Here is a 21689-nt window from a genome sequence, read left to right as displayed (position 1 = left end):
AAAGAAAGGAAGGCCAACAGCCAGAGTAAAACTTTAAGAGTAGAAATATAAATATAAATAAATGCTTATTATAAAATGTTATTGATTAGATCCTGCCAGGTTTTAAAAAAGTTTTGTACACATCCGCTAAGTGAGAATTTGATTTTTTCCAATTTCAAATAATATAAAACATTAGTTACCCACTGACTTAACAGAGGAGAGTCAGGATTCTTCCAGTTCAGCAAGAAAAGTCTACGTGCCAATTGTGAAGTAAAGGCAATTACAGTTTGTTTGTCCTTCTCCACTTTGAGCCCCTCTGTGTGCCCACCAAACACAGCTGTTAATCGATTAGCAGAGATTGTGACACCAAGGCTGTCTGTTAGGCATTTAAAGATTTTGGTCCAAAATGATGTTAATTTGGTACATTCCTAAAGCATGTGGCCTAGTGAGGTTTGAGCTCGATTGCAACGTTCTCAGGTTGGTTCATGCCCTTTAAACATTTTGGACAGTTTTAAATTAAATAGTTGTGCTCAATGAAAGATATTAGGTTGAATAATTGTATGCTTTGCGCATATGGAACTCAAGTGAATTCTGTGCATGGCTGCCTTCCACTCCTTTTCTGAAATATTGAGTTAGTTATCTTTTTCCCACTGTACTCTGGGATGTTTGAAAGGAAGGGACTTTAAAATGTTTTGATATAGGAAAATTGGGCAGATTTCATATTGTGGAGTTTCAATTTGGAAATAGTGGAAAAATTGTGTTGACGGGAAGCTAACTTTGAGGTGTAATTGTTCATAGGATGCAAAGATAATATCTATATACAAATCTCTAAATGATTTAATCTCTTTCTTCTTCCAAATATTAAAAACTGTGTAAGTTTGAGAGGATGGAAAAAGGTTTTTATAATGTGGAGGTACAACAGACTTATCTGTCTTGAAGTGATTCGTACATTAGTTCTATATTCTAAGTGAATGAAGGATAATTGAGTTCTTAGTATATTGAAGATAACTTGTATTTACTGAGGAACTAAGCAAGAAATGTAAAGAAGTACTGCAGGATTTGATTTTTATTGCAGACCAAGAATGTGTGTGTTCATCTATTTATGTCAATGTCCAAGTTTTTATAGTTTGTATATGTGCCACCCAGTAATACAATTGAAAGTTAGGCAGAGCCATGATACCTTCTGCTTTAGGTCATTGTAGGGTCGCCCTTTAGATATGTGGATGTTTTGAATTCCAAATAAATTAGGTTATGGTTGAGTCTAATTTCTTAAAAAACATATTTGTTAATGTATAATGCTCAAAAACATTAAAGGAACACTTTTTAATCAGAGTATAGCATCAGGTCAATGAAACGTCTGGGCTATTGATCTGGTCAGTTAAGGAGCAGAGGGGCCTGTTAATCAGTTTCAGCTGCTTTGGTGTTAATGAAATTAACAACAGGTGCACTAGAGGCGCAACAATGAGACAACCCCCTAAACAGAAATGGTGTAACAGGTGGAGGCCACTGACATTTTTCCCTCCTCGTCTGTTTTTTCATTAGTTTTGCATTTGGCTAATGTCAGTGTCACTCCTGGTAACATGAGGCGATACCTGGACCCTACAGAGGTTGCACTGGTAGTCTAACATCTCCAGGATGGCACATCAATACGTGCCATTGCCAGAAGGTGTGCTGTGTCTCCCAGCACAGTCTCAAGGGTATGGATTCCAGGGGCCTCATGTATAACGCCGTGCGAAGAATTCACACTATAACATGGCATACGGAAAAAAACGGAAATGTGCTTATGCACAAAAAAATCCAGATGCATAAACCTGTGCGTACGCCAACTTTCATGTTCTTATCGCTACATAAATCCCAGTCAGTGTGAAAAGTAACGCATGTGCCTGCTGCCACTCCCCAAGCTCCTCGCAGAATTACACCTCTTTGAATATGCAAATCAATAAAAATAGTCCTTAAGCTCAGTGTTCTGTGAAAAGGCAATAGCAAAAGCACGGGGGGAATTAAAAGAATTTTAGCGAATACCAAGTGGAGGCAAGGAAAAACGTACTATTTGTTGGTTTAAGCAGTGATATAAACAAAAAAAGGAAGTTGATCAAGTGACATAGAGTGTTGGAGAAACTCAAAAGCTCAAGTTCACAAAGTCGCACAGTGCCCGAAATAAAAAAGAAGTTGTCAGATATCAAAGTCACTGTGAAAAGGTGAGTTGTAGCCCATCGTCTGAGTGTCATATGAAAGCTTATTATAATTATTTTGTCATTTAAGTAGAACATCATAAACTTCATCTTAAAATCGCTTAATTTACTAGTTTCTCAAATTCCATAGTAACTAAAGTAGCATGTTAAATGCTTTTTTTGTATTTGATCTTCTAGGTGCTCTATGTGTGTGAATTAAACAGACTTTCTCTTCCTCCAATAGGACACAGAATCCATTACATTTGTGATATTACGGCTTTCTGAATAATTAAAATACTGAGATGTATACCTGATATCATTTTCATGATGATAGGAGTTAAAGCACGTTATTAAACACGGGAACATGGTGGTGCAGTGATTATTCATGCCTCCCGCAAGATGCTTGCTGCACTGTGCGTGACCTTCGATGAAGCAATTTATTGCAGCAGTACTGTCTCTTTCAAATGTACTAACCCCCAATTCCTGTCCTTACTTTATTTTCTCCAAATACCCAATCGCCTCACAATCAGCTCTGTAATAAACGTTAAGCCATCTGTAAGCTTTGAACACCGATTCTTTAAAAAATTTAAGGGACATTGAAATATATGATATCCATCTATCCTTCCAGTGTCGCACCAGCCCCAGCAAGAATACAGCGTGAGGCAGGAACAATCCGTGAACAGAGCACTAGCTCCTCGCTAGCACTGTGGCACCGTGTCCTCGTATGTTTAATTATTAACAATATAGATTATTTAAATTAAGTTAACGTTTTTTCTGTATAATATAATAAACATATTTCGCTGCATTTCATCTTAAAAATGATATCGCCATCATATGTAAATACACACTTCATAAAGTGGCTCAGGTTGTGCAATATTATAACTGTATCACAAGTTTACAGTGAGGTGATTGTACTTATAAATACAAAGAGTTCTACAAGGAGCACTTGATTGAGTGCATTTATAGTTCTTGGGATGAAACTGTTTCTGAACTACAAGGTCTGTACCAGAAAGGCTCTGAAGCATTTGCCATATGAGAGCAGTTCAATAGACAGCATGGCTGAGGCAGTGTGTGCTTGATGCTGTATACCGATAATTCTCTTTCCAATCAGTTGCTGTTGAGCTGTGATTCCCCACTCAGATATAGTGATATAAATACTCTGAGTGGTGCAGTGAGAGTAATATGGAAAAAGATGATCCGCTGTGGCAACCCCTAACGGGAGCAGCTGAAAGAAGAAGAAGGTGCAGTAAGAGTAACAACGCTAAAGCAGCTATAGTATTTAGAACAGTCTGACCATTCTGTGGACCATTATATTGTTACAAGTTAATTACAATCAGATGCATTAAACTAATAAACAATATGCGGTTAATTTCAGTGTATTTATAAAGCTGCATCAGTGATGTGGATCTAAAAATGAAAGGGAAACCACACTGGAACAGTAGCACTGCTTTGACACTGGGTGCAGCCAGTTTGCAAAACTGAGCGGAGAACTTGCATACGCCAAGCATTTAGCTACCGTGAAAATGTGTGTGGCTTTATGCCAAGTTTAAGTTTTATACACCATGATTTGAGCATGGAACTGGGCTTATGCAACAATTTTGTGCGTATGCACCTTTTATACATGAGGCCCCAGGACCTCGTGGTTTCCCGCTCTGAAGTGAATTTATAGTGTCGAGTAATTCTGATAGTGTCAGAGGTTTATCCAATTCTTCTGCACTGAGAGTGTCTAGCTGTAGTATCTGCAATGTATCAAAAATGTATTAGATTGTATCTTGTATTCTTTAAACTGAGTAGAATATAAGAACTTATAATAGTCTCTAAATGTGTGCATTATGTTTTTATGGTCAATGGTTTTATCTTTATCTGTGTTGTTGATTACTCATATTTCTTTGCAAACTCCATTCTTATGGATTTGTTGAACTAAGATCTTATTAGCCTTCTCTTCATGTTCATAGAAATGACGTTATGATTTAAAAATGAGTTGTTCCATTTCTTTTGTTGGCTAGAGGTTGAGTTCTGATTGCAAAGCCTGTTTTTTCCTAACAAGTGCCTCATTTAGAGACCTGCCGTGTTCTTGATCTATTCTGGTAATTTCACTGATTAACTCTGATGCCTTCTTGGTTTCCAATTTATTTTTGTGAGAGAGATATGATATAATCTTTTCTCTTTTGCCTTCAGAGTTTCCCAGAGTATCCCTGCAGAGATGTCTGAGGATACATTTGCCTGTAAAAAATTCAGCTTGCTTGGATGTAAATTCTGTAGTTTTCGTCAGCTAATAACAGGGGGTTAAGACACAAGCTGCACTTAGAGTATGAAGGACATAATGATTTGAGCTCCATGATCAGAGGAGCATGGTCGGAGATAAGAATAGATATGATCGCGGATAAAAAAAATCTATAAAGAAATAATGAATTATTGAATTACAATGATGTACTGGTGAGAAGGTAGGCTCTTAAGTATGGATTTAGAAATCTATATTAGGTTTGATAAGTTATGATCAATTACAAAACTGTATAATTATTATTGCAGTATTAGATGTTGGATTTAAAACACAGTTAAAGTCAATGGCCAATATAAGTTTATGAGTGTTCACATTAGGACCGGATGCAAATAAGTTTTGCGTGAAGTCTCTGTCATCTGCATTGGGTGTGTAGATATTTATCAACATCATTTTGCAATTAAATAAATTACCCATCACCATCACATTTTGCCCTACAGGATTAGATACTACTGTACATCTGATAATACAAATGAAATTGTTCTTTGAATTAAGATTCCCTTACCTCCAGTTTTCTTTGTATAGTTGGAGTGGAATATTTAGCCAGTCCAATCTCTCCATTTTTTCAAGGCACTCCTAAGCCTTCAGAGTAGGACTCTTTGGTAGCATCCATACTGTCTGTTCAATTAGGGGGGCAGCATGGTTTAGTATGCTTCCTTATTGAGACCAAGTGCCCTTTTTCTAGCAGGTGTTGCCACTGTTGATATTTAATAATTGAACTTCTCCCTTTAAAGTGGGTGACCCAGTTTTTATCTCTTAACAGGGTAACCTGTTCATACACACATATGGTATACCACCACTTGGTAATGCCAATGTGGACTCCCTGATATTTATATGTTCAGTAAACATACATTACGTCCTAAGGAATTAATCATGTCTTTGGAGTTTTGTACATTGCTAATAGTTCCCCTGGATTATTTTTCATATTGGAAATTATTTTGCACCACTTTGAACACAAAGTATTGCATCACAATTTTGTTCACAGAGCATTTTGAGTCATTATTCCCCATATATAAAAGATATCCAAGTACATGGATATAACAAACAATTTATCTTCCCGTAGCTAGCATGAGAAATTCTTCCAGGGAAACAGGATTTTTTGGCATGTTTATTTGAATTTGCTTTTGGTTTCACTTATTTGGTTTTGGTGACTTGCTATTTTCTTTTTAGGGTTTTCAATTTTGTATTATAATTCGATTTCACATCTTCCAGTCCTTACAACATTTTGTTTCTATTGATGATTCCTTTCTTATGTTGCCAGTACAGAATAATCAAGCAGTACAGACTTAAACCTTTCAATTCGTCATGATTGGCATTCTTGTTTAATTTTTAAATCATCGTCTGTAGTCTTTCTAGAAGATCTTGGTGTCCTTTTTGATTTTTTTCTTTACCTCTTAGAATTCATTTCTCTGGTTAATTTCTTTTTTTGTTGTTGTTGTATAAAGGATGAAAGTTATTTTGTCGCTTTGCAATGCCATTTTGCGTTGGCATTCTAAAATGCCCATTTCTATGTTCCAGTTGGGTTGCACAACGGTATTTGGTGGTCTTGATCTGAATCATCCAAAACTGGATTAACTAAAACTTTGCAGTTGCTTTATTAGAATTTTGCTGCCGTTTTGATCCTCCACTTTGTCAATTAAACCTTTGATTTTCAGAATGCGATTAGGGTCTGGTAACAGATTGGTTTAATCTTTTGGTATGTACTTGGAATAATTGTTTACTGCATCTTCCAGTCCTTTCTTTAAAATCTTCTCAGTCTTTCCAAGATCAAATACAAAAAATTCAGAGTCTATGAGCATGGTTATTACACTACAAAGACTTTGTTAATCTTTCAGCTCATTAAAATAATGCATCTAATTTAATCTAATCTAAACTCTTCAGTCACAAAATCAGCATCTCCTTTCATATCATTTTGTATCTTTTTTGTTGCTCAGTGCTATTTTATCTAATTAATGTTTCCAGTTTGGTTGATCGAGGTTTGGATATTTTGCTGGCACCATACACCTCACCTTTCCGCAGAACAGCATTTACAGTGTCCAAGGAAGCAAAAGAGATGCACTCATGAAAGAATGGATAGCAAGACAGATAGCTAGATAGATAGATAACGTCAAAAAAAGAATTATAAAGATGTTTTTTGCACTGACACCCCTAGTGCTTGTGCCCATTTTGAAGGCCTCGCCCTGGCCCTGTACCAGTTTAACCCTCTTGCAGTCCTACTAGTTCCTCACTACATGTGTCACCTTTCTGTTCAGAATATTTCTTTACTATTTCCTGAAGAAAGCAGAAAGTCCTCAACTGCCTTTACCTAATAGTATTATAGCAGATTTCATGCATCTGTTCAAACCTGAATTCACAAATAATACAGTAAAAGGAAAATAATAATGAAAATATTAACTCCTGTGCCAAAGTAATCTTCTAGTGTCAGACATTTTCTCTATATCTTAATATATTTCTAATCATCTCACTTATTCTGTTTGTCTTGTTTCCATTTGGCAGCTGTACAGCTCATTGGATTTTGGAAGAAAATGGCAACTTGTACATGAAAATGTCACTCCGAACAGATTTTACTGGTAAGCCATTAAACCCACTTTTATTGGTTTACAATTGCAAAAACTGGAACATAATAACGTCTCATTCCTTTCTTGAGAACTGCTGCCATGAACCATTTGTCTTATTCCATCTGTAATGTTTACATTAAAGCTTATTTGTATAAGAGTTCTATTTTCATTCTTTTAATATAGGGTGTATTTTAATGATGAGCAGATCCCACACACTAATAAATTCAATGTCAGGTATTTGTATGTCTGTTCAGCAGATATAAGCCTTGATACAATGACCCAATAAAATGCCTTGAAATGGTGTTTACTATTTCAAGGTACTGTGTAAAAATATACACTGACGAGCCAAAATATAATCACCTGTTTAATATGCTGTTGCTCTTCCATGTGGAACCATAAAATCTCCTCCAGGACAAGGTATGGACTCTACAAGTTGTCCTGTGGTATTTGCACCAGGACATTTGGAGTAGATTGGGCTTATTCTTCCAATACACCCCACACATGCTCAGTTGGATTGAGATTGAGGGAATTTAGAGACCAACACCTTAAACTCTTCCTCGTGTTCATCAAACCATTCATCCATCAGATAATGGGCATGAAGGGATGTAGCTTGGCTGTAACAATGCTTAGGTAAGTGGTACATGTCAAATTAGCATCCACGTGAATGCAGAGACACCAGGGTTTCCCAGGAGAGCATTGAGCAAAGTATCACATTCCCTCCACCAGCTTGTCTTCTTCCTACAGTGCATCGTAAAAGTCTCTTTCTCAGGTAAATGATGCAAACATTTGAATGCTTGCCTGCCCATTGTAGGTGCTTTTAATGGTGGACAGGGGATAGCATGGGCAATCTGACTGGCCTGTGGCTACAGAGTTCTGTAAGCAGCCGGTTTTGATGCACTGGGTGCCATAACACATTACTCCCGTAACCGTCATTAAAATATTTTGTGATTTGTGCCAAAGTACACTTCTGCTGGTTTGTACTAGATGGGGTAGCCTTCATTGACCTTGATAAGTCTTGACTGCCCAACATTTTGTTTGTGTTTTTTCCCTCCTTGGAACTCTGTTGGCAGGTACTCACCACAGCTGACTGTGAGTACCCCACCAGCATGACTTAGTCATCTACCTATAACAAGTTGGCTCTTATCAGAGTCACTCTGGTCTTTACACCTGCACATATCTTTTGCACTGAACACATCAACTACAAGTACTTTTGTTAGCTTACCATCCAATATGTCCCTGATCTTGACATGCACCATTGTTATAAGGCCGTAGGCATTATTTGCTTCATATGCAAGTGGTGATAATGTTTTGGCAAATCAGTGTATGTTGTTTGACACTTGACAGAGTGAAACGATATGATTCTGGCAGCTGGGTACTATGATCCTTCATAGGCCTTCTACCTACAAACAGACAGAACTATCCAAGCAATTGACTAAACCAGAGGTGGTGAGGTGATAAATGATAGTAAACACAGAAACATTTTTGAAGGAGTGACTTCTCTTTTTGAGTAGTTCGATGGATACTCACATTGCTGAGAGGGTAGAATGGAAAGGCAGAAGTGCAGGGTGGTCAAAGAGTCTGCATTCCAATTGGTTAACTGTCTTGGTTGGTGGTTCTGATCCTTCCCATTTTACATTATTTCCTCCTACATGTCACATTAATAATTATTGAGTTAATGGAAACCCTAAGTTTTAAAATTAAAGAACTAGAATAGTATAAAAGAAAGGATTACAATGTTGCCAAAATAGGTCTAGCCTCCACCCCAAGACTAGTACTCTCTGTGAATTTCCCCTTGGGATTAATAAAGTATCTATCTATCTATCTATCTATCTATCTATCTATCTATCTATCTCCATTGCATGTAGCACACTGCAAGTCCAAGATTATCTAAACAGAATCAAGGCAATCTCAGCCTAAGAAATTTCATATTCTGTAGATTAATTAAACTGGGGTCACCTACACTGCGATATGAAAAAGCAGTTTAATTATTAACAGCACCAAACTGAAGTACATCAGCATCAGTCCTTTTCATGCTCTGCCCTTCATACATCACATCCCCCAACACATTTACGCATCACTTCATGTTATTTTACAGCAGACGTGAAAATATTATTCATTCACTTTCTGATCTGAACTGTGCACTGACACTCAGAGGGAGCGGATTGCCTGCTGCAAGTGATTGAATTTCCGACATACAGTAGATGCCCCTTAAAGGATACCTATATTTTATTTATTAGCAAATGCTTAAAACTAAAAAAAAGAAACATTTTAAGAAAAAGTAACACTTTATAATAAAGGCATTTTTATTAAATGTATTCACTTAGATAATAAACAAAAAACATTTTAACTGTTGTCTTTGTATCACTTAATACTATCTTATTGCTTAATTACAGGCAAAATAATTAAGTGTAAATGATATGAGGACTGTTATATTTTTAATCTAATTTCTTTCATTTTTGTAAAATTGATATTTTTTCATAGACATAGAAGTAAAAATGTAAAACATTAAGTTAAAGGAATTGTTGCCTTTTATTCCTCACAGTATATAAAGTGCTACTATCTATCTATCTATCTATCTATCTATCTATCTATCTATCTATCTATCTATCTATCTATCTATCTATCTATCTATCTATCTATCTATCTATCTATCTATCTATATTCAGTGCCTAATTGTAATTAAACACATTCCCTCCCTAAGTTTCACCCCTGCATTTGCACAGTCATACATCAGCTACATTCCACGTGTAGCCCAGTCATCTTTGTTATCTTTGGGATTGGTGGAGTCAGTTGTCTCCAACGGGCCCCCATTCAGGAGACTGGCATATAGTACTAAGTGGTGTTTGCAGAATGCCATTGGAGTACACTAGATCTCATGCATGTACAGAGACAGAACAGACTCTATTTACAATAAGAACCCATCTTGTACAGTTGGCGGTCCATATATGAATCCCCAAGAGACATCAAGTTAAGCAAACAGCAGAGAGTTGTGGGGTTTATATAAAAAACAAACAAACAAACAAACCTGTAACTTGCTGTCAGCATCTCAATGAATACAGTGAACTGACAGTCTGGAGTTCTTAGCCCTGTACATTAATCATGAACCTGGGAAACTAAGCAGAGATCAGCCACACTGTGGCTGGGTGGCCTTTTTGGCTTTTTACAATATTTAATATTAAAAATTACTGCAGTATTAATCCTGAGAAAAACTACAGGCGTAGATATAACAGATGCTTATTGGAAGTGCTCATGGGGCACAGAGAATATGCTGGGTGTTTTAATCTGGGCAAGGATATAGACCACATCTTGTTTTATAGAAAACTTGTAAGCCTTGTACAGAAGTTTCAGACGAGTGTGATTCCTTCTTGGACTCCTTATTAAAGTCATCTGGAGGAAGAGCTTGAGCTGTCTGACTCATACATTAAATTAGGAGACTTTTAGGGGTGTAGTGTTTAATATTGGGGATTGCTGGGTGAACATTAATGGACAGTGAAGAACAGTTGGCAGAAGTTCATTGCACAAGGGTGTTACAAAGGAACAACATCTAACATGAAAAAACATGAGTGGATCTGGAACTCAGAAGGCTTTTCAAGGAGTGAGGATAACCAAAAAAGGAGGCAAAGGCATACGAGAGGAAAGTGAAGAAGTGAGATGCTCTCTTACTGATCTGAAGGTCTGCTTAAGACAGACAAGTTTTTGCTTTGTTGAAGTTTGTATCAAAACTAATTTGTATTTATACATTTAACAAGAACTCTAAATACGTTCAGGGTCTAGTATGTGTCACATGGCACAATTTGATTATAATTGTGCATCACATATGACCCAGGGTGCGAGTACTTAGCGGTCACTAGACACACTCAAAATTCAGGGACGTGACTCAGTGTTGCCAAGCCACACACCACATGCAACCACCAGATATATTGTGTAGAGCCTGCATTGCAGTGGCCCTTCTGTTATTTGTGCATAAAAGTATTCTTTTCTTTGGTATCCTTTCCACAGAGTAGGCAAGTGAAACATAAAAGTAGATCCTCATCATCCTGGTCCTGAACAGACAAATGTGTTCTGGTCTTATGGACAAGTAAAATGTCCCAATTTTCCATTAAACACCTTTTAAAATCTTAGACTCCACTTGAATTCGGTGGATGTAGGACAGCATCCATCAGGATCAAGTCTTTCTGTCCTAATTCTGGGCACCGTCTTTCCCACAACAGAACAGCCTGATGCCCTGGTGTCTAAACCTTTGTTTCCAAACTTCTTCTTCTTTCAGCTGCTCCTGTTAGGGGTTGCCACAGCAAATCATTTTCTTCCATATTTTTCTGTCCTTTGCATCTTGTTCTGTCACAACAATCACCTGCATGTCTTCTCTCACTCCATCCATAAACCTCCTCTTAGGCTTTCCTCTTTTCCTGTTTCCTGGCAGCTCTATCCTTAGCATCCTTCTCCCAATATCCTTAGTATCTCTCTTCTGCACATGTCCAAACCAACTCAATCTCGCCTCCCTGACTTTGTCTCCCAAACGTCCAACTTGAGCTGACCATCTAATGTACTCGTTTCCAATCCTATCCATCCTCGTCACACCCAATGCAATTTCTTAGTATCTTTAACTCTGCTACCACCAGCTCTGTCTCCTGTTTTCTGGTCAATGCCACTGTCTCCATCCCATATAACATAGCCGGTCTCACTACCGTTCTGTAGACCTTCCCTTTCACTCTTGCTGATAACCGTCTGTCACAAATTACTCCTGACACTCTTCTCCACCTCCTCTCTTTTTCACCTCTCTTCCACAATCCCCATTACTCTGTACTGTTGATCCCACGTATTTAAACTCACCCACCTTCACCTACTCTACTCCTTGCATTCTCACCATTCCACTGACCTTCCTCTCGTTCACACTCATGTATTCTGTCTTTTTCCTACTGACTTGTTCCACACTGTTAGTGTGAATTTTCCTTATTGTAGTTTCTTGTTAGCTTTCAGTCTATAAATTCACTGCATGAGCTATAGCCATATATGCTCCAACACCATCTAAATATGGTATATGTAAAGAATTTATAGCTGGAATATATAAGCATGTATCTACAAAAACACAGAATATAGTAAACTGCTGCTGAAAAGTTAAAAGAAGATTTTTGAGAAGCATATATTGACTGTGGGCCTTTTATCAGCAAAACAGCCAGAAGTAAATATTCTTTTAAGCTTCGTTTTTCAGGGCAATTAAAAACATTGATATTTACTTCCCTATAAACTCCCACAGCTTCCTTGGGATTAGTGTACTGTCATGCTGACTTCTACATGTAGTTCTTATTCCGAAGAAAAAGAATGAAAAATTACTTCCAGATGGGAGGTATAGATTAGATTGAACTAAGAGCAGCCGAAAAGTCAAGTGTTTGCAAATATGCTCAAGTGGACACAAATAAAGTTGTCAATTACCTGGGCTGAATTCCCTAAAGGATGTTTGCCTCATTGTTTCTTCTCATTCTCTTCCATCACAGGTCAGTAATCGGCTTAGACAAGGAGTCAGATCTTATACATATGGAGGCACGCACCACTGATGGATGTAAGTAATTCTAATTTGGGGACAATGAAAAAGCACATTGTGCTCCTGTCATAAGGTACAGAAGCCCAAAGCAAGAAACTAAGAAACCATTTGCTGTAGGGCAAAGTATACTGTCCTAAGGGAATGCTCCTGTTAAGCTGACTGATAAATGTACTTCTTGATTGTTGATTAAAATGATCCTACTCTCCATCTTCTTTATATATGATCATGTCAGCTTGAGGAGGATGAAGGTCAACAGCATCAAGGTCTCAGTGATATGGCATAAAAACATACAGAGATATTCATAACTTAAATTTTGGAGGTTTTCTGTATATGAACTACTGTGGTGAAAAATCACTAAAGTGAACAGTCATACTCACTAAAAACAAAACATAAAAATAGGCTGTATCCTGTGTGCCAATTCATAATTAAAGCATTTTTACATATTAGCAACTTATAAATTAAAAACAAGGTGTTTGCTGGTGGAATGCTTTTCCTCAAAGTTTTAATATGAAAATGGCTTTCTTATTTTTGTTGCTGCATAATTTGACATCAATAAAAATTGATTACAAAAACAATAAATTAAAAATAAATATTAGTTTACATATATACTGCTCAAAAGAATTAAAGGAACACTTTTTAATCAGAGTATAGCATAAAGTCAATGAAACTTATGGGATATTAATCTGGTCAGTTAAGTAGCAGAGGGGGTTGTTAATCAGTTTCAGCTGCTGTGGTGTTAATGAAATTAACAACAGATGCACTAGAGGGGCAACAATGAGATGACCCCCAAAACAGGAATGGTTTAACAGGTGGAGGAGGCCACTGACATTTTTCCCTCCTCATCTTTTCTGACTGTTTCTTCACTAGTTTTGCATTTGGCTACAGTCAGTGTCACTACTGGTAGCATGAGGCGATACCTGGACCCTACAGAGGTTGCACAGGTAGTCCAACTTCTCCAGGAAGGCACATCAATACGTGTCATTGCCAGAACGTTTGCTGTGTCTCCCTGCACAGTCTTAAGGGCATGGAGGAGATTCTAGGAGACAAGCAGTTACTCTAGGAGAGCTGGAGAGGGCCATAGAAGGTCCATAACCCATCAGCAGGACCAGTATCTGCTCCTTTGGGCAAGGAGGAACAGGATGAGCACTGCCAGAGCCCTACAAAATGACCACCAGCAGGCCACTGGTGTGAATGTCTCTGACCAAACAACCAGAAAGACTTCATGAGGGTGACCCAAGGGCCCCATGTCCTCTAATGGGCCCTGAGCTCACTGTCCAGCAGCATGCAGCTCGATTGGAATTCGCCATAGAATACCAGAATTGGCAGATGCACCACTGGTGCCCTGTGCTTTTTACAGATGAGAGCAGGTTCACCCTGAGCACGTGACAGAAGTGAAAAGGTCTGGAGAAGCCATGGAGAACATTATGCTGCCTGTAACATCATTCAGCATGAGCAGTTTGGTGGTGGGTTAATGATTGTCTGGGGAGGCATATCCATGGAGGGTCACACAGACCGCTACAAGCTTGACAAAGGCATCTTGGCTGCCATTACGTATCAGGATGAAATCCTTGGACCCATTGTCAGACCCTATGCTGGTACAATGGCTCCTGGTGCACAACAATTCCTGGCCTCATGTGGTGAGAGTATGCAGGCAGTTCCTGGAGGATGAAGGAATTGATACCATTGACTGGCCACCACACTTTCCTGATCTAAATCCAATAGAACACCTCTGGGACATTATGTTTTGGTCCATCCAATGCCACCAGGTTGCACCTCATACTGTCCAGGAGCTCAGTGATGCCCTGGTCCAGATCTGGGAGGAGATCCCCACAACACCATCTGTCATCTCATTAGAAGCATGCACCGATGTTGTCAGGCATGTATACAAGAACACAGGGGCCATACAAAGTGCTGCGTACAATTTTGAGTTGCTGCAATTAAATTTTGGCAAAATGGACTAGCTTGCCACATAATTTTTTCACTCTGATTTTTGGGGCGTCTTTGAATTCAGGGCTCTGTAGGTTGATCATTTTCATTTCCATCAAACGATGTGGCAGCCTTTCGTTCCTAACACATTACCCAGTCTATATCAGTATAGATATCCAGGAGGATTTCTTTTTCCCATTGAGATCTGATGTGTTTTCAAAGTGTTCCTTTAATTTTTTTGAGCAGTTTATATATATATTGTCGCGGATGCCAGGGGCCGGGATGCCTTGGAGGACCGGAAGTGGGCATGTGCCCATCTGGGATCACGTGGGGGCTGCCTTCCTGGTTGCTTTGGGGGCCACGGGTTCAGGGTATGGAAGCCAGGAGGCACCCCAATGCCTTGGGGACTTGTGACCTCAGCACTTCCGCCACACCAGGAAGTGCTGGGGGGAAGATTTAGGAGGACACCCGGAGAGCTGCCGGGAGAACAGCCAGCACTTCTGCCACGCTGGGGCGTGGCCAAGAGGGGAATGCCAGGAACCACCTGGAGCTCGTCCGGGAGTATATAAAAGGGGCCGTCTCCCTTCATTCGAGGCTGGAGTCGGGTGGAAGCAGGACGAGGCACGAGAGAGGTGTGGAAGCGGCCCGAAGAAGAGGCATTTGTGGCCAGGACTGAGTGTTTGGGGTATTGTGCACAAACTGGGTCTGAGTGGCCATTTATAATTCTTGTAAATAGTTGTAAATAAACATGTGGTGGTTGGAAAACAACATGTCCGTCTGTCTGTGTCCGGGTCAGCTCCACAATATATATATATATATATATATATATATATATATATATATATATATATATATATAGTCAAAGGGTAGGGATCCGAGAAGCCCAAAGAAATATTTAATTTCAAACTCAAAAAACTGGGGGGGCAATAACAGAGAATAGGTGAGTCAATTGCATTGTAAGCAGAAGAAATATCGATCAATCTTAAAGACTGTACAATATATCAAAACATTTTAAAGTGCCTTCCTTTCAAAGATCCCAGAGTACAGTGGGAACAAGATAACTAACTCAACATTTCAGAAAAGGAGTGTAAGGCAGCAATGCACAGAATTCACTCGAGCTCCATATGCGCAAAGCATACAATTTTTCAACTTAAAATCTTTCATTGAGCACATCTGTCCATCCATCCATCCATCCATTATCCAACCCGCTATATCCTAACTACAGTCTCACAGAGGTCTGCTGGAGCCAATCTCAGCCAACACAGGGTGCAAGGCTGAGCACATCTACTGTATCTAGTCCAAAATGTTTCCAGAGTAAGATCCAACCTGTGAATGTTGCAGTCGAGCTCCAGCCTTAATGGGCCACATGTTTTGGGTGTGCACCAAATTGACATCATTCTGGACCAAATCTTTAAATGCCTAGCAGACAGCTTTAATGTCACAATCCCTCCTAATCCACTAACAGCTGTGTTTGGTGGGCTCACAGATGGGCTTAAAGTGGAGAAGAACAAACAAACTGTAATTGACTTTACTTCACTTTTAGCATGTAGACTTGTCTTGCTTAACTAGAAGAATCCCACCCCACCTCTTTTAAGTCAGTGGGTAAGTGATGTATGATACTTGTTGAAATCGGAAAAAGTTCAATTCTCACTTAGATGATCTGTTCAAAATGTTTTTTAAAATATGGCAAGGTCTAATCAATAACATTTTAGAATAAGCCTATGTATCAGGGAAAAGGATACTCTTCCATCTTTGCTGTTTTTAAACATTTGCTCTGGTTGTTGGCTCTCATCCCCTTCTCTTAGGTGGGGGTTGAATTTTGGTTTGTTAAGTTTGATTGTATGTAAAGTTTTTACTTCAAATAAAATCAATAAAAATTAAAAAAAATGAATATTTTGCACAGTACTATATATATAATATATACATATATTTCAGACTTGAAGAGTGAAATGCAGGAGGAAACTTCAGTGTTCAAGAAGGCAGAAATAAGACAGCAACACTTCAAACAGGTGCTTCACAGCAAAGAGCGCTCACTCACGTAGACAGGACTTAGAAGAATGTGATCCTCAGCCTCAAACTCTGGAGCCTGGGTTGTCATATAACCCGTTGACTCCTGAAAGACAGATAAAAATCTGCAAAGATGAGTCCTCTTCTTGAGCACAGCAATAATGCAATTTTACAGTTCCTGTCTTTTCATAGTTTCATATCTCCCCTAAAACTGGAGATTCAGCAACTGAAAACCTCTGACAGTTTCCGGTTGCTCTATGTCTTGTTATTCAAGAATAACTAAAACTCTCCAAGTAAAATGTATGCCTACTAGCAAGCTTTGTAGGAATGGGAGATAAGAATCTATCTGTGACAAAACACTTTAGTGACAAGCTCATCTAATTATAGTTCTTATCAAAGTAAATCACAAAGTGATTATAATAAAATAATCAAATGGAAGTATCTAGCAGTTTGTTATTCATGATCTTAGCAATAAGCAGATTAAAACTTTAGCAAACTTCCCAAGAGCCAAAATAGGAATGAAAACATAACCAAGGTAATAATTCCCAATACACTCTTAAAAATAAAGGTGACAGAGTGGTTATTCAAAGTGATGCCATAGGGGAACCAGTTTTGGTTTCCAAAAGATCCACAGGAAATAACCATGAATAGATGGTACCAGATGTGTGAAATACCAATATGTCCTGATTTTAAATGACTCATGCTGCATACATGTGGTAACACAGTCTGTCTTATTTTTCTTAATCTGTTAGTGTTCAGCTAGGTAGCTTACCATATATTAAACATGTTGGGTTTTTCTACATATTAGAATTTTTTTCCAAGCACAAAGAACCAACTTCATATGCAGAAAATCCTTCCCAGAACAAATTTGTTCTTTGTCAAGCAATGGTTCTATGAAGTGCCACACAATGCAGTAAAGAACCATATAGTGCCGTTAAAGAACCGGTTTAATTTAGAGTGTAAGGCCGATCCTACATAGGTACTTCTGGGGCCTCATGTATAAACGGTGCGTACGCACAGAAATGTTGCATAAGAACGTTTCCACGTTCAAATAGCGATGTATAAAACCTAAACTTGGTGTAAAGCCACGCACATTTCCACGGTACCTCATACCCTGTCATACGCAAGTTCTCCGCTCGGTTTTGCAGACTGGCGGCACCCAGCGTCAAAGCAGTGCTACTGTTCCTGTGTGGTTATCCTTTCTTTTCCATGCATGGCTTTATAAATACGCTGAAATTAACTGCATATTGTTTATTAGTTTAATGCATCTGATTGTAATTAACCAGTAACAATATAATGGTCCAGGGAATGGTCAAACTATTCTAAATACCATAGCTGCTTTAACGTTGTTACTCTCACTGCACTTTCTTCTTCTTCTTTTAGCTGCTCCTGTTAGGGGTTGCCACAGTGGATCATGTTTTTCCATATTACTCTCACTGCACCACTCGGAGCAGCTGATCGGAAAGAGAATTATCGGTATACAGCATCAAGCACACGCTGCCTCAGCCATGCTTCTTATTTGAACTGCTTCTCATATGACAAACACTTCAAAACCTTTACTGTACGGACCTCACGGTTCAGAAACAGTTTCATCCCAAGAACTATAAACGCACTCAATCAGTCCATCAACTGCTCCTTGTAGAACTATTAGTACTTACTAGTACAGTTACCTCACTGTAAACTTGCAGTACAGTTATAATATTGCCCAACCTGAGCCACTTTATAAAGAGTGTATTTACATATGATGACAATATTTTTAAGATGAAATGCAGCAAAATATGTTTATTATATTATACAGATAAAACTTTAACTTTATTTAAATAATCTATATTGTTAATAATTAAAGTAAACGGTGTTGCTACACTAGCAAGGACCTGGCGCTCCGCTCACACTGTATGCTTCACTGGGACTGGCATGAAGGATAGAATAATTAAACATGTACTACAAAGATATTTCAATATTCCTTAAAAGTTTTGAAGAATCAGCGTTATAAGTGGCTTAATGTCCATTACAGAGCTGATTGTGTGGCGATTAGTTACTTGGGGAAAGAAAATGAAGGACAGGAATTTGAGGTTAGTACGTTTGAAAGAGACACTACTGCATGGGCGGCCTTAGGCATGTGCAAGCTGTGCACCTGCACAGGGCCGCCAAATCCCATGGGCCGCCACACCAATATATATTGAATATAAAACAGAAAGAGAAAATAACAACACAGCTAAAAATGCAGCGGCAAATTTCGGCAAAAGTTAAACATTTGTGTCATGAGCACGAGGCGGCTATGCAGTGTCCGCAACGAACGTGGCCATCCGCCATGCATAAAATACCATATTGACATTGGCGGGCGAAGGAGCCACTCATTCTTCCTCTGCCCAGGGCCGCTATGATCCTAGAGCTGCCCCTGAGTACTGCTGCAATAAATTATTTCATTGAAGGTCGCGCACAATCACTGGGCTACCGTGTTTCCATGTTTAATAACGTGCTTTAACTCCCATCATAATGAAAATGATATCATGTATACATCTCAATATTTTAGTTATTCAGAGAGCTGTAATATCACGAATGTAATGGATTCTGTGTCCTGTTGGAGGTAGAAAAAGCCAGTAAGAAGCACTAGTGATTCACACACATAGAGCACATAGAAGAACACATACAAAACAGTATTTAATGTGCTACTTTAACTAGTTTCTCAAATCACATCATAAGTAATTAAATGATTTAAAGATGCAGTTTATGATGTTCTACTTTAATGACAAAATAAACTACGTGATTAAAGTGGACATTTCGAGATTGAAGTTGACATTTTGTACTTTTTCCCCACTGTGTGCCATTTTTTTTTTCTCTGTACCCTAATAAGCTTTCATATGACACTCAGACGGTGGGCTACGACTCGCCTTTTCACGGCGACTCTGATATCTAACAACTTCTTTTTTATTTCGGGCACTGTACGATTTTGTGAGCTTGAGCTTTCAAGTTTCTCTGACACGCTATGTCACTCGATCAGCTTCCTTTTGTTGTTTATACCACTGTTTAAACCAACAAATAGTTTTTCCTTGCCTCCACTTGGTATTCACTGAAATTCTTCCATTTTCCCTCTTGCTGTTGTCATTGTCTTTTCACACAACGTTGAGCTTAAGGGCTATTTATATTGATTTACATATTCAAACAGGTGTAATTCTGGGAGGAGTTGGGGCGGAACAGCAGGCGCATGCACGAGCGTTACTTTTCATACTGACCGGGATTTATGTAGCGGAAGATCTGGATTTTTCTGTGCGTAAGCACATTTTGGCTTTTGTGCTTACGTCATGTTATAGTGTGATTTCTACGCACAACTAAAAATACTGAAAACTTACATATTCATAGTTGAGAGAATACTTAGGCTCAGTTTACATAAAGAGAATGTGGAATTCTTTCTTGTCTTCCCCATATTTTCCCTCCAGTTTTTATGTTTGCTTACATATTCACTAAGATTATAGGGCTTTATTTTATAGTTATTAGTTCATTTATTCTGAATTTTTTGTACTCTTTGTTTCAAGTTTTCCTATTACTTTTTTTCCTAATATGTAGTTTTGTGTTTATAAATTATGTATATTTAATACTTATTTCTGGTGTGATTAAATAGGACATACTGTATAGTTTTTTTTGGAGTTGAGCTTTTGTATTTTTATCTTTCCTTGTGAGTTGAGAGAGAGAGAGAAAGGTTTGTGGAGCCTTGGAATGACAGGCAAACAACCCTTCATAACTAATGAGGGCAGGCCTACAGAGTGTATACTCAGAAAGGACTGGCTGAAGATATCACCAGGTCTGCTTCTGGAAGAAAACCCATTGAGTTGACCTTTAAAGGGATTGAGAAGCTGGGAGCATCTGTGGAGATCCTGCGCTTGAAGTGCTATGCAGGGCTTGATGTTCTCATCTGAAAATTAGAGAAGATTACGAAACACCTGTTATTATTTGAAGAAGAAAAGAAAAGAAGTTATTGAAAAGTGAATATCTTCTTCCTCTGTATATTATCATTAGTCTTTAATTAGGGAGGAACAGTGTTAGTGCTGCTGCCTCACATTAAGGAGACCAGGGTTCACATCCCTGCTGCTATCTGCATAGAGTTTGCATTTGTATGGCTTTTCTCCCACATGAACACACACCTGCAGGTTAGGTGAACTGCCATTGTTTAGTTGGCCCTAGTTTGTGTGTGTGTGTTTACCCAGTGATGAGCTGGCACCTTGCCTTGTACCCATACTTGCTGGGATTGGTGCGATCTTACCCACAATGCTGCATAAGCAGGTTAAGACGATGGAGGTATGGATGGATAGTCTTCTTCTTAAAAGAATTTTTGTCAATACCATATATCTATCAAGCAATGCATGCAATACTGTTTATCTAAAACGTGAACCAACCAAACAAAACTGTCTGTACCAGCTAAAAAGAAATATCAGAAACAGAAATATATAGATGCCCTAAAACTCTACCTTCACCCTTCTAAACAGATCTAGATGTGCATAATTTTGGATAATCCAAAAACTGAAAATAGACTTTTTATATATTTCTTCGCCCTAAAGAAGACTAATGCTTCAGTAAAGATAAGCTCCAGGTGAGAAAGCAAAACTGTCAGAAAAGCTGACTGTTAGGAAGTAATGCCTAAAGCCATTCAAGACATTTGTCATCACTATGGTGCATGAGGTGTCCATGTTGTGCCACTGTGCCAGTTTTAAAAGTTTTAAAACAGAAGGCGCAAATGTCTTCCTTCTATAAACAAAAATAAGGAAAACAATTTCATACCCCAGTTCCTAAATAAACCATTAAATATACCAGCAAATTATTATATTTTTACTATTATTTACTGGATGCCAAGAAGATTGCTAAGGTATTCTCCTGTGAGGGCTTAAAATGAATCACTGAACCAGGGGGTATTTAAGCCTTTGAATGCTTCTTTCAACAGAAATACATACAACAACATCAACAACAGTCACAATTTATTTTTTGTATAGCCCAAAATCACACAAGGAGTGCTGCAATGGGCTTTAATGTGCCCTTTTTTTGACAGCTCCCAGCCCCGACTCCCAAAGAAGATAAGAAAAAAAGTCCCCCAAAAAAACCCTTGAAGAGAAAAAAATGGACAAAATCTTGGGAAAGGTAATTCCAGGTGGGTTGGGCATGCAATTGGTGTCAAAAATGGGGTAAACACAACACACAAAACAGAACACAAGTAATCCTGTTTACAAAGCTAGCTGGCCAAT

The 21689-nt window shown here is 38.4% G+C and overlaps 1 protein-coding gene across 1 annotated transcript in view; it reads left to right on the top strand.

The window, feature by feature from the left end:
• Positions 1-21689, top strand: part of sorcs3 (sortilin related VPS10 domain containing receptor 3) — a 1218933-nt gene that overhangs the window by 884681 nt on the left and 312563 nt on the right. The window contains exons 5-6 of the mRNA XM_039776558.1: positions 6925-6998; positions 12479-12543. Of these exons, the coding sequence (XP_039632492.1) occupies positions 6925-6998; positions 12479-12543 (139 nt within the window). The remainder of the gene's footprint in view (positions 1-6924; positions 6999-12478; positions 12544-21689) is intronic.

Source organism: Polypterus senegalus, chromosome 1 (genome assembly GCF_016835505.1).
Source record: "Polypterus senegalus isolate Bchr_013 chromosome 1, ASM1683550v1, whole genome shotgun sequence".
Taxonomy (NCBI): Eukaryota; Metazoa; Chordata; class Cladistia; order Polypteriformes; family Polypteridae; genus Polypterus; species Polypterus senegalus.
Note: the sequence above shows the minus strand (reverse complement) of the source record. Positions and strands in the feature narration are given on the sequence as shown.